At 37.1% G+C, this 20,278-nt stretch overlaps 1 protein-coding gene across 4 annotated transcripts in view; it reads left to right on the top strand.

Annotated features, from left to right (window-relative positions):
* ATP8B4 (ATPase phospholipid transporting 8B4 (putative)) overlaps positions 1-20,278 on the top strand; it is a 237,707-nt gene that overhangs the window by 40,691 nt on the left and 176,738 nt on the right. For all 4 annotated transcript variants that reach the window (XM_077881039.1, XM_077881040.1, XM_077881041.1 and 1 more), the window contains one exon: positions 8,248-8,306. In XM_077881039.1, coding sequence (XP_077737165.1) covers positions 8,248-8,306 — 59 coding nt within the window. The remainder of the gene's footprint in view (positions 1-8,247; positions 8,307-20,278) is intronic.

The following is a 20,278-nucleotide window of genomic DNA, read 5'->3' as shown; positions in this document are numbered from 1 at the left end:
TAGTAAGCCATGGGAGGAATAGAGTTTCCAATAAATCAAATTTTCCAAATATCTGGACCTGATGAGCAAATTGGCTCAGCCAAGAAGAAAACAAACCCAAGGCCTTTTAGTATTTGTTTGAATACCCTAACTCTGTTTCCAAGGTCTTTTGTGAGGACAAGAATAAAAAAAAATTTGTGGGAAGATTTTTCTTTTTTGCCTCGATTCTCTTTAGTTTGTTGTTCAAATGTCAATAAGTCCCAGCAGCTGCAGGTCACCACTGGGTTTCAATAGGAAACCCCGGTTTAGGACACATATTTTTCAATTGTATCAGAATGTGTTTTTGGAGTCAAATCAGGAAATCTTGGAGGGCGGGGAACTCTTTTCTTTAAAGCTCTCCCCACTCATTGTTCTTTCCTCATGTCTTTAATGAATTACTTTGGCTCTGAACCACACAGACCAGATTGTGAAGAATGAAAGAAAATTCAGAAAGGAAAAAGCTTAAGTTATTGATTTGGCTTGAGGATGTATTTTTCTGAGCCTTCTGACCCAATTCAGAAAACCAACAACAACTCTAAACCCCAAATGACACTCCATGTTTGGAGACATTCTTCAACTTTTGGATTGGGACCAACCTTGTTGAGGAAGTACCAGTTCCTGTCATCAGGGTTTTATACAGAACCCCCAAATTTTTTGTGGTGCTTCATCATTTCATGATTTTGGGGATCTAAAGCCAATTGCCTGAAGATTGTCTCCCAAACCACTTTTGGTGAAGGACAAAATGCTCTGGCGTTAATTGAAGGACAGCTGTGTTCTTTAATTAAGAATTCATAGTTGCTGCGATCACTTATGGGTCAAATGGAATCCTCCTAAAACTTCCTCCTTACTCTTGGTCTTTTAACAGAGCTACTGCATTCACTAACTAGTCTTAAATATTAAGTTCTTAGGAGTTGTTCATAGACAAACTAAGAGAAAAAAATGACATAAATGCCTGCTGGAAGTAGAAGCTTAATATTGTCTAATTTATTGTAGTATGAGGAAGAAGAGCTCAGATTAGGGGTTGGGTGTTGCCTTCAACAATCTGGGGAAAGGGGCACCTGGGTGGCTCAGCAGTTGAGAGTCTGAGCGTGATCCTGGGGTCTTGGGATTGAGTCCCACATTAGGCTCCTGCAGGGAGCCTGCTTCTCCCTATGTCTCTGCCTCTTGCTCTGTGTATCTCATGAATAAATAAATAAAATATGAAAAAAAAACCCAACAGCCTGGGGAAGGATCAATTGGTATTTGTCAGTTTCCACTAAGAACATTCATAAAGTTACTTCAGATCCTTTTGCGAAATAATAATATAAGCAACAATAAGACTAAGCTTGAATGAATTCTTTTTCTCACCTATTTGCTATTTTTTTAGGAAAATAGTTTTTTTTGGGTTATTTTTCAGTTTGCAAAGTTCTTTCCATACATTTTCTTATTTAATAACAGCAACACAAAATGGCATTATTTTTCTGAGGAACCACAGATGACGAGAGGTCATGAGTTAAAACGTACTCACACACATAGTTGGTAGAAGGAAGATGTCAGGCCTCTGGCTTAAAGATTCAGACCTCCTCCTCTTGTATGAGTACTCTGTCATCAAACTCATTTTTATGGGTCCCAAAAGTCTTGGTAACAAAGAACAACATCTCAACAGAGGTTAAAAATTTCCAGCAGGGTTGTGTTATGTCCCTCCCATCTTTCAAACTTGTGTTTTAGTGATTAGATAACATTGGATTTTTAAAAAGTTTTTATAAAGATTCTATTTATTGAGAGAGAGAGAGAGAGAGAGAAAGAAAGAAAGAGCATGAGCAAGGAGAGGGATAGAGGGAAAGGGAGAAGCAGGTTCTTTACTAAGCAGGGAGCCCAACGCTGGGCTGGATCCCGGGACCCTGGGATCTTGACCTGAGCTGAAAGCAGACACCTAACCAACTGAACCACCCTGGTGCCCAACACTTGGATGTTCTTGATGCATCTCTTCCTTCCATATGGAAAGACAGTTATATGTATGTACATAAGTAGATTTGGTTTTGTTATCTGAAACCTGTCATCTATCTGATGAGATAATTATTGCAGGGAGGGACAGGGTAGATTACAGGTCATTTATCCTGAACGTAAGGTTACACTTTTTGGTAAACGGGTCCTAACATTTAACTGATTTATAAATGACCACTTCATAAAATTAATGAGGTATGCTTATTTAGTTATCTCAGATAAGGTAACAGGAAGCACATGGCTCAAAGATAAGCATTCTATGACTGCTTCATTGATCTTTTATTTGATCAAGGCAGCCATCAAATTATACTGGCCTTTGGAAAGTGAAGTCTACTCCCATTACCCCATATGAAGTGGGACTTTGTGGGTTTAGTTACCTATTTTTTATTATACCTATTTTTCTATATTCTGGACCAGGTCCAAAGCAAGTGTCTAAGATAATTCTGCCTCTGCTAATGTCTCTTCTTGCTAGCTGAAGTGATGGATAGCTTCCTGTTTAGGCAAATATCCTTGATAGGCTCCTCAGCTGTCACAAAAGAATGTTAACACTATTTACCAGCTTGATTTTCTGTCCTAAAAATCCGAACTCAGGGGGATCCCTGGGTGGCTCAGCGGTTTGGCACCTGCCTTTGGCCCAGGGCGTGATCCTGGAGCCCCAGGATCGAGTCCCACGTCGGGCTCCCAGTATGGAGACTGCTTCTCCCTCCCTCTGCCTCTCTCTCTCTCTCTCTCTGTCTATCATAAATAAATAAATCTTTAAAAAAAAAATCCGAACTCAGCAATACAGCATAGCAGTTCTTCAGGTATTTTTCAGGAATTTCAATCTGACACTCAATCTTTTAGCATTTAACACAAGTGCAGTTGAGAAAAATAATTAGGGTGATTTCTGGAAGGATATGCAGTCTGTTTATTCATCTAAATACCCTAAAATATATTCCTGAATTTAATCATATCAGTAGAGACTGAATGTGAGACCCTACTTTGGGCCCTCTGAATTGTGTTTGGAATGATATCTCTAGAATTGTTACAAAACACAGTCTTAAAATCTCATTTTATGCTCTTTGTATCAAACAATGACTTCTTTATGAGTCTTTCTTAGAGAAATTATTGTTTGAGCCAAGAAACAAATACATAATTGTGCTTTTACTGAGAAATTGGTTTATTTTTGCCATACAGGCTATGAAATAAATGGAAATAGACAAGCTTTTCCTTTTTCTGTAGAATTTGTGGTCCCCCTAGAACAGGTATATGGGTAATCATGTCACGTAGTTTTATTTTTGTTGTTGACTATAGTTGATCATCGTCCTTCTATATCTTCTTTAACTCCACTTTATTTTTAATATTTAAACTACTTCCCTGTTGTACATTCTTGAGTCATTGTTTTGGTGATGATTTTGTATGTAAATACTCTTACATGTCTGAAAGTGTTCTTATTGCCCCTTTACACTTGATTGATTATTTGGCTGGGTACAGAATTCTGAGCTCAAATATCTTTTTCCTTAAAACTAGAAGGCATCACTTCAATGTCTTCTATCATCCTTGTTGCTGATGAGAAATTTCATGTTAGTCTAATTCTTGGATCTCTAGGGCTAAGCATTTATTTCTCTTCTGGAATTTTAAAATATTTTGTCTTTGTCTTTGGAGCTCAAAATTTTATAGAGATCTGTGGTCTATATTTATTCATTCTGATTGGCACTTGGTGGCTTTTTCACTTTGAAGAGTTATGTCTTACTCTGGTGCAGGGAAGTTTTCTTCTGTTTATTTGATTATTTCTACTTATCCTTGTTTATGTTCCCTTCTCCTAAGTGTTCTTTTTAATATCTTCTTCCTCTTTGTCATTTTGCTATATATTTTAAGAGCTTTCTTCAATCTTATTTTTCATTCTGTCTATCCTATCAGTTGAATGGTTTTAATTCTAGGACCTCTTTCTTGTTATCTTTGTTCCTATCAGCTTGTTCTTGCTTCATGGATGCCATTGTCTTCTTGAATATCTTCAAGGTACTAATTAGCATAACAGTTCTTTTCTCCATCCATTTTCAGCATTATTTCTTTCTCTTGCAACCTTCTCTTTTGTGCTATTGATTTTTCTCAGATGTCTGGTAACTTCAGGTTGCTGGTTTGTGTTTACAAGAGAGCAGTTGTAAAGATCTTTCCTCTGGCCAGCCCTCTCCTTTAAATTGGAGGGCTGGTGATGTAGCCAGCTCACAGGGAGGTTTTTCTGTTTGTCTTAGTTTGTCCTGGCTACTAAAGCAGAATATTGTAGACTGGGTGGCTTACAAACAACCACTCAAACAATCTTGGAGATTGGGAAATCCAAGATCAAGGAGTCAGTGGGTTTGGTGTCTGGTGAGAGCAGCTTCCTGGTTCACAGATGGCTGTCTTCTTGATGTGTCCTTTCATGATGCAAGGGCCAAAGGACTCCGGGGCCTCTTTTATAAGGGCACTAATCCCACTCATAAGGGCTCTACCTTCATAACCTAATCACCTCCCTAAGGCCCTCAAATACCATCATATTGGGAATATTCCAACATAGAAATTTTGGGAGACCACAAACATTCAGTCTATAGTCTGTAGTTTGGCAAATCCCACAGCTGCCTCTGAAAGGCAGGTTTATTAGGACCCGACTTTCCTGTAGCCAATGTAGAGATTAAAAGCTTCTTCACTCTTAAATCGGAATACTCACTCTTGGTTTCTTCCCCAGGCATGTTGCCTAATCTCTTTAGTAAGTAAGAGTAGAGGTATAGGGGGGGCTCACCTAACTCAACTTTTCTTTAATTATTCTGGTGGTGCTCCAAAACTAGAGTGCACAGATAATTTATCTTCTAAGCCAGAACACTTTTGAGAGTGAAAAGTTATTTTGCCAAGACAATAGACATAAACTAGGATTGTCACTCTATAACACATTTTCAACCTTTGTACTGACTGAATTTGGAATTTTCTGGGGCTTCACTGGGAATTTAAAAAATTTATGAACCTCTGCTAGACTCCACTCTTGTTTTCTAGCATTGTTATGTTTTTATTCTTTTAAAAAAAAACATATTTCTGTTATTTCAGTGAGACCTGGTAGGAAAGGAGGTAGGACACATTTAGTTTCCTATCTTGAACTGGAAGCTCTTTGAACTACACTTAAAGTATATGCTGGCTCGCTATATTTTATACATCCTTGTGTAGCACTTTACTCCTTTTTGGAATCACACAAATTCAGTAATAACGATTATGTAGCAGTGAGCTTATCCTAGTAAATCCTCAATCTTCTGGCAGGTACTTTTCTTTCAATACTCTCACAGCTGGAAGGGTCCTGCAATGCCTATGAAATATTGGGTATTAAGTCATTGAACCTTTGAGCAGTTCTCCAGGGGAGTTGTTTATGGAAGATTTGTTTTCAGCTTCCTTTTCTTATAGGATGTGACTTATTGCCAAGAGGGGTTTCTATCCCCTCACCCACTGTCCTGGTCGTTCTTGACCTAGCATAGTTAGGTTAAAAGCAGAAAATTGTAGAGATATAGAACCAAAGCCAGAATTTTGCAAAGCTTAGTGAAGGGATGGAAAATATGCCAGAGTTGGTCTATAAAGACACAGTTCCGGGCAGCCTGGGTGCAGCAATTTAGTGCCAACTTCAGCCCAGGGCGTGATCCTGGAGACCTGGGATCGAGTCCCATGTTGGGCTCACTGCTTGGAGCCAGCTTCTCCCTCTGCCTGTGTCTCTGCCTCTCTCTCTCTCTCTTTCTCTGTGTCTCTCATGAATAAATAAATAAAATATTAAAAAAAAGACACAGTTCAGAAAGACCATACCTACTGGAAGTACAGAGAGATGATAAAGATTTAGATTTAGAGGCCAACAGAGGAGTTTCTGGTTCTAACAAAGTCTCATGGGACAAGAGCAAAGTGGACACTCAGAAAAATATCCAAACTTTCCTACCACAGAAATTACTCTTCTGGACACTTTGGGAAAAGGTTATTCTGTTTTTGGGGAGGGTAGTTACATGAAGACACTGGACAGGAGTCAAGATTCTGGTGTTTGGAGTTAGTAATATTTGGTGCAGAACTATGGAATTCTATCCCTGGTATGCTCAATATAAATGTGAAATTTATTTTTTTTTTTATTTTTATTTTTTTTTTTAAATTTTTATTTATTTATGATAGTCACACAGAGAGAGAGATAGAGAGAGAGAGAGGCGCAGAGACATAGGCAGAGGGAGAAGCAGGCTCCATGCACCAGGAGCCCGATATGGGATTCGATCCCGGGTCTCCAGGATCGCGCCCTGGGCCAAAGGCAGGCGCTAAACCACTGCGCCACCCAGGGATCCCTAAATGTGAAATTTAAAAATGATTATCATCTGAATGTATATGATATAAACTAAAGGCAATTAATGTATAAATTAGCATATCTAAGTTTTGATTTAGAGTTAATCTTTAAATTATAAGCAGACTGAGAGGTGAGCCAGATTAACCTTTGCCCTCCCAATACCATATGTTGTTTTCCTATCAGCAGTTTTACTATGCCTGCATTGAGATAGGGATGTTTAAGCAAATCATCCAGCTTTTCAAGCTTTAAGTCCCCTCACCCTCCAAAATAGCATTTTGGGCTTTGATATTTTTGCTCTTTGTTAAGGAACCAGTAAGAAGGGGAGGATAGTGCTTTTATAGCCAGGGTTTGAAATGTTTCCTTCAGGGGATGGTTGGTGAAGAGGATGCCTCCGGGTGAGTTCTGGACTTCAGAGTTACATATTTAGGGGTAAGCCCACTCAGATGAGATCTCCTGTGGATATCAGTCCAATATTGATTTTACCAGAAATTAGGTGAGCTAGCCTTGAAAACAGGAACAGCCACAGAGAACTGACTTTATTACATAGGAAAGAAGAAAGCCATGTAGGTGGATGTCAGACAGACAAACATTCCACAAAAGGTAGAGACTCAACCATAACCAAAGACAGGATGTCATTTGTCAGAAGCAGTTTTCAGAGGTGAATGCAATGTCATATTGAGACTTGAACTAAAGAGTCTGTAGAAACATTTACATTCCTCTTGGACTTTTGGGAAAAAGTAGTCAATTTGTACAAATCATTGTGCCTGGTTTTGGAAGATGGTGGTGGTGATAAAATCCCCTTCATCTCCCTCATATTTTCCCTCTCATTTTTATGTTCAGCTCTTCTCTTTGCTTTCCTCTTACTCTTCCTTTCTCCATCCCTACTATATGACTCCAACTAACTTTCCACCCTCCAGTCTCCTTTATCTCTGTGGTTGTATGTACCTTCTCCAAACTTGGACTTTTACCACTATCCCTATGCTTTTTACCACCTGTCACTTAACCATGTGGAGAACTGTGGGATTAAGGAAACCCTAGGTGAAATGATGAAGTCACTTGCCATGAATGTTCAACATTGACATCTGGTGATTAATTTGCTGTTCTTCATCTCATAACTTTCATTATTCCATTGTTACCCTTTTGTCAACTCTAAATTCAGTAAAATGGAGCAAGAACTTGCTACATTTACTACAAAAACATGCTCTGCTGTTGGTTTCTGGGGCACTATCTTTTCTTTCCCTCTACAAATATCTATCTATCTATCTATCTATCTATCTATCTATCTATCTATCATCTTCTGGAAACAAATGCAAACACCAGAACAAACAACAAAATAAAAGAACAACTCAAAGATTACGATGGCACAGAAATTAATATTTTTTTTTGGCAAATTGCCCTTCCAGCAAAGAGCAGGTCTCAGTCTCCTGGTGGTGTGCAGTTTCTCTCAATAAGCCTTGTTTAGAAATATCACCTTTGCTCATTGACCATAAGGTTAGTGACCTCACTGACCGCTTCAGGATGGTTTTGTTTGGCTATCTCATATTTTGTCACTTTGTAGCAAAAAAAAAAAAAAAAAAAAAAAATCCCTCCCCAGGATGGTGTTTGACTTTCAGCAGCTTTCTCCTTTAGGTATTGCTTAGAGCTAAGAGAAAGGGTCTTTGTAGAGCTAAAGAGGTGTAGAAATTAGAGACACATAATGTTTTGTTTTATGGCTGGCATCAGAATTACAATGAGACACATTTCAGCTTTCCATTCTGGGACTTTCCAACACATGTTCCAACATTTAGGCTGGAAAAAACCAATGCCCTTCAAATTTCAAAGGAAAGAATTCTTGCAACCTTGACGACAATCAAAGTAACCTAAGTGATGTTAGTTTAATGAGTTATATGTTTCTTTGGGTCAAAAATTTAATTTCATACCTGATTTCTCTTTCTCTTTAGAAGTGGAACGGACAGTGAAAGCCAATGACCGTGAATATAATGAAAAGTTCCAGTATGCAGTGAGTAAAACATACATAGCACACATATGCTGGGTGGGCTTTACCTTAAGGGCAGTTGAACTCATGTCTTCTAGAACTTTATGACTTCACCAAAAAATTTCTTTTATTTTGGCCCATTTTAGTATTAAGGTGCTATATTTTTCTATAAAATACAGATTTTAGTAATATTTATATACTTATTTTGTCCTGTAGTAAGAGTGGTTGGTTTGCTCCTTGGTATACGAAGAAGATAAAATTTCTTCCACAAGAATTGATGCTTAGTTCATTTTGGTGCTGATCTATTTACTCAGAGTACATAGGAAAATAAAAAATGGGCTTCTATGGTAATACTTGGTGATAGAAGTGGTGTATTGGCTGATGGGTAACAAATGGCTTTTGGGAGATTTTCTGTAAGTAACTCAGGCTGAATGTGGAAAAGTATATGTAGGACAAAGTTCCTAGGTCCTGAATGATTGTTTTTATCAAGTGAGAATGATCAGTTAACATGTTCAGGCTTTAAGTTTATACTGAATGACTTTTTAAGATTTTTAATGAGGATTTTCCTCATTTAAATTAGAAATATTTATTGTCTATTAAGTGACTGGCACTGTTCTAGGAACTTGGGATATATTGATGAACAATTTCATGAATTACATGGTGGCTCCTCATAAAGATCTTTTCATCTTTCTATGATTCAGACTAAGCTGATACATGGAGTCTTTTATAAACTCTAAAAAAGATAATGGGTAGAATTGATTTTGTGGGTGACATTTACCTTAAAGACCTGCTGTAAGATTGAGTACACTGTCACATTTCATGAAAGAAAGTCTCCATTAAAGAGGATTTTGATGACTATGAAGGCAGGGCAAACTATGGCAGTGTCCATTTAGGCACTAGCCAGATGATAGAGAGTTTTGCCCAACAGATAATTTTTAGCATTTCGTTCTTATTGGCAGGTCTTTCCCATATACAGAGTTGGATGCATTGGGCTATTGTAGCTTGGTACCATTAAATATTCAACAATTCCTCTTTTTCATGCTGTGCTAATCACATAATTATAATTTGTTGTTCAATGACAGTTTACCTACGGGGAATCACTACACAGGCTCGCTGAAAGATTTCTCATTGTAAAGTAATATATTGGAACTCTGATTTTATTTGTCAATCTTGTAAGCTTCGTTAACATAAGTCTGCCCTTGAAAGAAAGAATCCTTCTCAGGAAGCTGATGAACATGTTTCATAGTTTGAGAGAAAGAGACTAAAATCCCTCATTTTATGCCACTCCGTGAGGCTTCTAGTTATTTGGCCCCTCTGGTTATCACCAGACTTGGCCCCATGCCTTTTTTTTATCCATTCTACAGCCATTCCTTTAACTGTAGAGGATGACCCTTGAAAGCCTTGACCATTAAACCCTGAATCAGAGCAGTAGATATGTGTATATTTTAAGATCTTATGGAAATACAGTAATATGTAATCTATTGTGGGTTAATTGTGCATATAATTATTTGACCGTGTTTACTTTTTTCCAGTGTGTAACAAGTATTTTCATTCTGTAAGTAGTAACTCTATAAGAAAAGCCATATTTTATTTGCCTTTGTGAGAGCATATAGGTTTTTCTACTTATAGTTATTTTTACCTAATTTATGAAATATTTCAAACTTACAGAACATTATTGGAAAAGATACCTGTGTGCCTACCACTCAGATTAAATAGATGCTAACAGTTTGCTATGATTGTTTCAGATCTTTTAAAAGTAATACACAATGATACAGAGATGGTTTTCTCTTCAGCTTGCAAGATTTTGAACAAAAGCACACAGATTTGTGGATGCAGCTGTGTTTTCTCTTGAGCTTTCTAACAAAATAGTAGAACAGTATTCCATGGTTGCAGCAGATCAAAAAAGCAGTTTGGTCTCTGATTAAAACCTTCCAAGGAAAGAACAAAACCCATTATGAGCTGGCAAAACCAGGAAGGACAAGAGTTAAGAAAGGAAGGATGCAGAGGAGAGAGGGGCACAGGTAACCCTGGTCTGTTGATCACTTCTGTGGCTCAGAGAGGATGAGGCAGGTTCTCCCAATAGACACAGCTGATACTGTCTCGATTTGGGAACTCCCAACTGGATGGCTGGCCATATGGTGAACTATGAGGCCATTCTCAGCTCTAATCTATTCAGCTACAAGTTGGGGATGATACAAGTACTAATTTCATAGTTATTGTAAGGATTAAAGTAGAGTAACACACAATGACAATATGAACTAGTCTGTGTAGAGATGGGATTTGAATCTATATCTGATTTTAAGGGTTTTAAACCACTTGCTATATGGAGGATGTTTATTTTATTTGATTGTTTTTTAAGATTTTATTTATTTATTCATGAGAGAGACAGAGACTTAGAGAGAGAAGCAAGCTCCTCAAAGGGAGCCCGACGTGGGACTCGATCCCAGGACTACAGGATCACACCCTGAACCAAAGGCAGATGCTCAACTGCTGAGCCACCCAGGCATTCCTATATGTAAGGTGTTTATAAGAAAGATGGAGCCCAGGGGACCTTTTGCTTAGCTTTGCCCAGCTTTAAAGGTTATTACTCCAAAGGAAAGGGGATTTGAAGAGACCCCAGTAGAACTTAAGGAGAACACTTATCATGGAAAAGCATACCCACTTTAATGCTGAAAAGGAGGAGGAATAAACTGAAACTTTTAATGAAAAGGATCAAGGAGAATTGGTGAAGTCCCCCCAAATGTAGTGGAAAGAGTGTTTTGGGATAACATAGACCATAGTTTGAATCCTTTCTCTCATTTGCTAACTTTTGATCTCAATTTGTTTCTGAACATCAGTTATTTCATCTGTGAAATAATCCTCATAGGACTATTAATTTAAGATTAAATGAGATAATTTTTATAATATATGTGATAATAGTGAGACTAGTAAATATACATGCATACATACATATCTTATACTGTGTACCAGGCTCTGTGCTAAACATTTTGTATGGATTTATCTCTTAAACCTAAGATGGCAGTGGGCAAGTATTCACAATAAATTACAGATAAATTTATAAAGCATCAAATAGAGTAAGATAGCGATAACAGCAATGTTAAGAAAATCCTGAAAAATTGGCTAAGGTTGTAAGCTGTTTTTGTTGCAAGTATCATGCCAGAAAATTAGCAGATCTTTTATACTGAAGGTATAGAAGTTGCTGATGGTGTAATGGTTAGAGAAACAAGAAGGCTAACTGTAAATGATTGTTGTCATAGGGACCCACTCTCTGCCCTGCCAAATAAGCCACATGGAAATAAGAATTATTCAAGGAGGTTTTTATTGATTACCTACTCTGTGCAAAGCATTTAATGAGATTAGGAAATTTTTCTGAAATTTGATGGGTAGATCCATGACTAACAATGATAGTAATAGTAATAAAGATTGTGGTACTAATAATAAGCTTACACACCTGCAGTCCTTTCCATGTGAAAAGCATGGTTCTAAGCACTCTACTATATTAAACTTGTTTAACCTCACTACAATTTGATGAACAAGAGTACTTTTATTATCTTCTATGTGTGAAAATATTGAGGAACGGAAATCTCACTCAAGTGACTTGCTACGGTTGCATAGCTAGATAGTGGCTCCCATTCTTACAGCTATGTGTTTAGCTACATACCAGGTGCTTTGTACACTGTTAATCTGCCACCAAACCAAGCAAGAAATGGATCTCCATTTCCAGAGCTACTAGATGGCAAAGTTCTAATTCAGATTGGCCAGATTCCAAAGCCTGTTTTTCCCATGATACCATGCTACTCTTTTGACCAATCCTGAAAACACCAACAAAACAAACAAAATCTCCCAAATCTCATCTCCTTCCCTCACATACCTACTTATAAAATATTTATACTCTGTAGACAAAGGCAGATAAAGGACATAACAGATTTTACAAATATGAGGCTAAGAATGACCTTAAATCTTACCCTTAGCATTTGTAAATGAGAACTTGGGAGAAAAATTTACACAAAGATCAGATATATGGTCTGATATCCATAAGCCCTAAACCTGCCCAAGCAAATGTTTCTCTTTGAAGGTTGAAGGAAGATATTTCAATACCTAGAAAACTTAATTTATCAACAAAGCCTAAAGTTTCAAGGCATATTATAGGATATAGCACAGGCTTAAAAAATGATCAAAAATGCTTTTAAGGGGATCCCTGGGTGGCTCAGTGGTTTAGCGTCACCTTCGGCCCAGGGCGTGATCCTGGAGTCCCAGGATCGAGTCCCACATTAGGCTCCCTGCATGGAGCCTGCTTCTCCCTCTGCCTGTGTCTCTGCCTCTCTCTCTCTCTCTCTCTCTCTCTCTCTCTGTCTTTCATGAATGAATGAATGAATAAATAAATAAATAAAATCTTTTTAAAAAGTGCTTTTAAGAGGTAAAGGGTTTAGAACATTAACAAAAGACAACGTTAAAGATTGTAGGTGAAATTAATTGGTAAATTAGACATGATATTGTGAAAATTGGAAGGTAGAAAACAAAATTATAAGCAGGATTTTGAACTGCCAAGACGTGTATAGAAAGCAAGATTGGAGAGTGTAGGGAGAACCAGTGAACTGCTGGAATTATTCTCAATAGAAAGGAGTTCAAAGTTTTCCTGGTTAATAATAGGAATGTATAATGCTAGTAATGAAAACAGTTATATTAAAATGTTAATGTTAAAAATATTAGAAAGATTGTGAAAGTGAGCCAAGCATCCAGACTCATTATTCCCATTAAAATGAGTTCAAAGTGTTTAGCGGTGGAAGCTGTGAAAACAGTTGTAGTTGTATTAAGATGTGTTGATGTCAAAAAATGTCAGGAAAAAGTGTTAGATTAATTATGGCTGTCTGTTCTGATTTTGTTTAAAAATAAAGAAATGGTGTTGGAAAACATTGGTTATCCCACTGGTTCTTCTCTCCCTTCTTTTCACATAGGCACAGACACATACCATCCTCATCCAATTCTCTTGAATGTCAACAGAAATTGCGAAGGGAGATGAACTCATTTGAGTCATGAGGAAGTCGTCCTGCCTCAAACTCAGAAACTTCGGCAATCCTGGACACTTAATGTCTGAATATATTTCATGCACAAGCATAGCTTGGAAGTTTCTAATATTCTTTTTTTGCTAAATTATTGATTAAATTTAGGAAGTGCACAGACTTATATAAGTTTGTGAAAATGTGACCAAATAGTCTTGCACGTTTATAAAGAAAGACTTCCATCCAAAATTTGCAGTTCTGATACTTTGATTTATTCCTAGAATCTTAAAACATTTTGTCAATATCATGGTTTTTGGATGGAATTTGCTATTGCTCTTGTGATTTTGTGCTTGCTAGAACAACGATCATTTGTGTTTTCCAAAGAGTGTTCATTCACTGTGACAATTTGACTGACTCTCAGTCATTGCTACAATGACATCACCAAGACTCCCTTCAAAACAAACTTTTTTTTCTCTCACCCATTTATCTAGGGTTTTATATATTTCCACTTCTCTTTTCTCTTAGAATAGGTGGGTAAGAGGAGAGTAGAAAAATATGGCCCACCATTATTCTGGGTATGTGAGCTTGAATGAGGTTATGGATCTCTTTAGGCCATATTATAATGATATGCCTGTGTTTCTGAGACCAGACTGGCATATAACAGTAAAACTTTGTGTTCCTGTGTGTGGAGGTGAATTGAAGGTTCACTGTCCTTCTTTTCCCCTAAGATTTATTTATTTATTTATTTACTTACTTACTTACTTATTTGAGTGAGAGAAAGAATACATTCATGCATGAGTAGGAGGGGGTGGGGAGGGGTAGAGGGAGCAAGAGAATTTTTTTTTTTTTTAGATTTTATTTATTTATTCATAGACACAGAGAGAGAGGCAGAGACACAGGTAGAGGGAGAGGGAGAAGCAGGCTCCATACAGGAAGCCCGATGTGGGACTCGATCCCAGGTCTCCAGGATCACACCCCAGGCTGCAGGCGGCACCAAACTGCTGCGCCACCAGGGCTGCCCGAGAATTTTATTTTTATAGAAATAAAAATGACTTTCAATATTCAATATACTCACAACATGCCTACTCTAAGCCTAGAAATGTGTGTTTGTTGACTGACTTACTTTCTGAAGAAGATTTGAGGCAGTATACAACAAGAATAAACAATAAAGCTCAAAGGGATACACATACACAAGGAAAGTGGCATGGAATGAATAAGTCACAGAGGTGAAAGGTACTGCATAGACAATTTGGTCAATAGTATTGCAATGGTATTGTATGGTGATAGATGGGAAGTATACTTATGGTAAGTGTTGCCAAATCACTGTGTTGTACACCTGAAACTAATATAACATTGTGTGTCAACTATACTTCAATAAAAAAATGAGGAAAATGAGATGAGCAAGCTATTTTTAGTGAGCCCCAAAGTACATGCTAGAAGGCCTTATCTGCTTAGAATGGCAATGCATTGAATGCTAATGGGATTACTAAAACAGGGATGTAGGTTCTGCTCTCTACCTGAGCATATATGATCTACTCAGGGAGAAAAGACTAGCTCATAAGAACAAACTTGGTAATAGGTAATAAAGAAAAGGTAATGCTAAATCCTAATTGTGTGATGTGGTTTGTAAGTGTTAGGGCAAGTGTTTTTGAAGAAATCTTGCCAAAGGAAATGGGAGTTGATGTTTGTTTGTACCATCAACATTAGGAAGGGGAGACATGAGCAAAGTCCTGTATTTGGACCTAATTGGGGGTGAGGGATATGTCATAGGGAATTATTGTTCAGGTAGGTGAGACCTACCTGAGATTGTTTTAAAAAAAATCGAGTATAAGGTAATAGGCTCTCAGGAGCTGAGGAGTCACAAAGTGAAAGAGAATTTTATTTGCCTTCCAGATAAAATATACTAGATATCCAAATGGAGATACCCAGGCAATATGGAATGTAACTATGTGGGCTTATAGCTGTAGAACAGGGATATCAGTTGGAAGAAGATGCTTAAAGCTAGGGAAAAAAAATAGAACTTGTTGAGGAGTTGATGGATGATCTGTGCAGAACAGGGATAGAAGGGAAGGGGGGAGCCCAAGAAGGAGCAGGAGCAGCAGATTGAGAACAAACAGAGGAAGAGTGAGATGAAAGCCAGGGGAAAGGAGCCTGTCAGGAAACAGGGCGTAGATAACCATATCTAATGCTGGTGCTCATGAGGTTAAGGACTAAGGAAAAATATCTTTATTTTATTTTTTTAAAAGATTTTAAAATTTGAGTATAGTTGCCACACAATATTACATTAGTTTCAGGTGTACAGCATAATGAGTCAACAAAGCTGTAGGTTACACTATGCTCACCACAAGTATAGTAGCTCCCATCTGTCACCATACAGTGCTATTAACAATACCATTGACTGTATTCCCTATGCTGTACCTGTCATCCCTGTGACTTATTCATTCCATAAATGGGGGCCTGTACCTCTCACCTCCCTTCACCCATTTTGCCCATCCTCCCTCCATCTCTCCCACAGCCAACACTTTGCTCTTTATAAGTTTAATTCTGCTTTTGGTTTCTTTGCTTATTCATTTGTTTTGCTTTTTAGATTCCATATATGAATGAGATCATATGGCATTTGTCTTTCTTGGTCTGACTTACTTCACTCAGCATAGTACCTTCTAGGTCCCTCCGTGTTGTTGTAAATGGCATGATCCTTTTTTGTGGATGCATGATATTCAACTGTATATATATTACATCTTCCTTATTTGTTTGTCTATGCATGAACACTTTAGGCTGTTTCCATGCCTTGGCTACTGTAAATAATGCCACAATGAACATTGGGGTGGATATATCTTTTTAAATTAGTATTTTCATTTTCTTTGGGTAAATGCCTAGTATTGGAATTGTTGGATCATATGGTATTTCTTTTTTTATTTTTTTGAGGAACTTCCATACTGTAAGAAAAACATCTTTATGTCACAAGGGAGCTATTAGAGGACCTGAAGAAAATAGTTTTATTTATTTATTTTTAAGTTGGGATTTGAAAGTCAGAGGGAAGAAAAAAACCACGCTAAAAAGAATGCAGTGGAGTATGGTCCAATCAAGCATTTGCAACAAAAAAGGAGAGAAGTAGTCTAAAAACTTTCAGGCTCACTGAAATTAAGTACATTTTTTTGAATGAATCTTCTTACATAGTTGGCTATCCATGTCCATGGGAAGGTAAAACTCTATTTTTTTTGGAGGGGAACTCTTGGGATATCAGAATGCTGGGAGACATCTGAGTCCTGCTTTAAGCCCCAGCCTGATGAGAAATGTGGGTTTCTCTTTCTTTTCTTTATGAGCAGCGTAGTTTCAGCACCAACATACTGTAGATCCTCACCAATAGGCCGATTACCAGAGCAATTTATGCACCAACTGAAGAGTACAGATGATGACAAGCAGTGTGACAAGTTGGAATTAGTTGTGGAAAGTGCCAGTAACTTGCATTTGTTATGGGTTTCTGGTTGTTGGTTGCTGTGTTTTGTATTGGGGTATTCCCATAGCAACAGTGGCTTTTTAGCAAACATTAAAAATGTCTTCTGTTTTGTGTGCTGTTAATATCTGTGTAAATTATTCTATGTGATAAGTTTTTCTTTTATAAATAATTTACTTGTAGGAGAAAAGGTAATTTTTAGACTTCATTTTCTTTCTGAATTTAAGAGTTTAAAGTATAAATATTTTATCTTTTTGACATCTTATTTATTTAAATAGTGTTATTCTTTGGCTAAGCATTTGTCTGATTCCTTATTTCTTTAATTTGGTTGGTCCGCTTTAATCTTTTGTTTTAGCCTCTGAATTCCCATTTCTAAGTGTTCTAAAATGGCACATTAAGGTAATTAAAAATCTTGTTGAACTCTAAAATTCTGAAATGTTTGCTTGTTATTTACCTATTCCAGGCTTGAGGTAATTTCAATGTCCTCATAAACTTGTTCCATTTCATCTGTTTGTGAAGTAAATTTCAAGTAAAGACGCACAGATTTTTAAAAATTTTACTTTCCTCATTGCAATGCCATGAAATTAAAAAGTTTCCAAGCAATGTGTAATTGAAATTGGAATAAAATAAGCTAATTTTGGTATTAGATCTTAGAGCTCATTATTGCCTGGCTATAGTGGTATAAATTTAAACCAAGACCAAGAAATGAAACCATGGAGCAGGAAGAGAAATAACTTCCTGTGTGGAGTGAGCACTGCAAATGCAGTTTCCTTTGTTGGCAAATGGTTTATGAAAGTAATCCATAAATCAATCAAGTGGATAAAATTGGGCAAGTTTAGTAACAGTTGAGAAGTTAACGGAAAAACCACCAACCCCAACAGTTTCAAAGTGGTTTTTACCTTGTTTTGTAGTTTACTGGACCAAATAGTTTGGTTCTGCGAATCATAAAATGAAAAGATGGCAATTGCCATATTTTATATTTTGTAGTTGGAAAATTAATTAAATCATTTGTGTTAAAAATGTCTCAAATTCATGTCCATGATTATGAAACCAGTGGTCAGATTACTGTTGTATTTTGAATCTGGCTTTTTCTGCAGTTTCTTATAAAGGTGAGCTAGTTAGGCATGAAAATCAAACTGGAAGATACTTTAGAAGTGATCCTAGGAGTTGGTTAGGAGCTATATATGTATAGGTATAAATATATGTGTGTTGCATGAATGTGTGCATGTAGGTAAGATTGTAGCTGTAACCCTGTGTATATATCTTTGTAAGAATGTTCTGGCTTGACCAGAGAGAGCTTGTTCTTCAAGGAATTAAGCACAAGACAGCAATCAGATTCCTATATCCAGATCAGTGATATAAATCTCTGGCTGCTGGTACCCCTATCTTGACTTCTCTAGCAGGTCTAATTATTCTTGGTTTCATTCATGTTCCTTGGTTGTGAAGCTTGCTCTGAAACAAGGCCACATTATTACGTCTGTGGCTTTCCAGGTGCCTTTTGGTTAGGTTGCAGATGGTGACACTATTCCACACCAATAGTCAAAAAATACGGGAAGAAGAGTTGCTTTCTACAAATGGAAAAACCTGACTGACTTCTCTGGTACCATAAGAAAGTTAGTTTAAGGGATCCCTGGGTGGCGCAGCGGTTTGGTGCCTGCCTTTGGCCCAGGGCGCGATCCTGGAGACCCGGGATAAAGTCCCACATCCGGCTCCCAGTGCATGGAGCCTGCTTCTCCCTCTGCCTGTGTCTCTGCCTCTCTCTCTCTCTGTGACTATCATAAATAAATAAAAAAAATTTAAAAAGAAGTTAGCTTAAGTTCATTTTAGAATCTCAGTGTGGAATTATGATTTCAAACTTTTTTATCCACTTCTCTCTACAGAATTCTTACTGGCTGCCTATCCAATCTTTGTTTTTATCCCTTACAAGAGGGAAACTTACCATTTCTCTTTAGTAGGAAAGGGTGAGGGGTGTGGAGTCCCACATGGCTCAGTTTTTCTTTAATTATTCTGATGATGCTCCCAAACTAGGGAGAATAGATAATTTATCTTCCAAACCAGGATACTTTTAGGAATGGAAGGGGATCCTATTAGTTATTTTGCTGAGACAATGGGCATAATCTGGGACTGTCACCCTATCTATAACATAATTTCAACCTTTGTGTTTATTGACTGAATTTGGAACTTCTCTGAGGTTCTGTCTTTAGATAGTTTTGATTATTAAACAATTTTTCCTTCAGTTGAGCCAAATAGATTTTTCTCTTGCTTTATTATCTATTGATTTAGCTTTTATTCTGAGGCCAAAGCTGAACAAACATGTCTCCTGATTCACGTGACAAACCTTCTGATAATGTATTTTAGATACCAAACTTGAGTTCATTGAGTAGACTAATCTCCAGGACCAGTCATCTACAATTCTCCCCCCACCTTTTTTTTCTCTCCAAATAGCTTGAGTTTTTCTGTAACCAGCCCCATCAAGTGAGTTGTTCCAGAGTCAAACACCATATTCTAGAAGTTATTTGAGCAGCTAGAAATAGAAGAAGTGTAAGATTGTACTAGCTTATTGGTGATTATTGACTTCCCTTAATCTTTTATTAATCTCATTTTCATCATTAATGATACAGACTGTGTCACATTTATCTCTTTATCTTGCTTGTCATAGAACTTGGCATACTACAACAGATACTACTTCCTCTGTCATTAAACTATCCCTTTCATTATTGCGTCATATGCATACTTACAAGCATGTCTTCTGCATCTTCAGTGATTTAGATAATCTTATAGGGCCAATTAAATAAAAAGCTCTGGAAGAGAAGTCCAAGCACTGGTATATTTTTTAAGCTTTCTAGGTGATTCTAAGGAGCAAACAAGATTGAGAATCACTATTCTAAGTAATAAAAGTATTGAGTACAATATGATTGAGGATAGAGCCATGTACCTTATTACTAGATACCTACCTATAGTTGCCATTGGACCATTAATCATTATGAATTTCTGACTTATTAGTTCTCAATTTCTGTAGTTAACTGTCCTTGCTATCAGCCTAATTTTTAAATATATTATTGCTTTCTATCTTAATAAGCAGAAAGATTTTTGTTAAAGTAGTTAGATGGCTGGTTAGATGGCTTCTAGATGGAAGAGTGGAATAAATAATTGAACTTTAAAGATTTCTTTCCAAGTCATGTTTCTATGATTTTTGCAAACCACTTAGTTCCATGTTGTGATATTTTAAATACTCTTGTAGACCAAATGCCACAAAAACGCCATTGTTCTAAGCAAGACATTTTTGAGGTTAGAAGCACAAATGGGCTGAACTTCTTCATAATGTTTTGCAGAGACAGCATTGTTCTGACTTTTTCTAGGTGAGAAAATAAGTTAAAGAAATGTTTGACTTTTTTATTCTTTCTTGCTCTCTGATATGGGAAAATTGATAAACTATATGAGAATGTTGTGCTAAAAGATGTGAAAACTGCATTTATGCTGGTGCCTATCTTATTTCAGCAAAAGTAGTTCTCTAGGTTTTGTACTGGAAATTACTGGTTTAC

The sequence above is a fragment of the Canis aureus genome, chromosome 32 (genome assembly GCF_053574225.1).
Source record: "Canis aureus isolate CA01 chromosome 32, VMU_Caureus_v.1.0, whole genome shotgun sequence".
NCBI lineage: Eukaryota > Metazoa > Chordata > Mammalia > Carnivora > Canidae > Canis > Canis aureus.
This window is presented reverse-complemented; position numbering and strand designations above follow the sequence as displayed.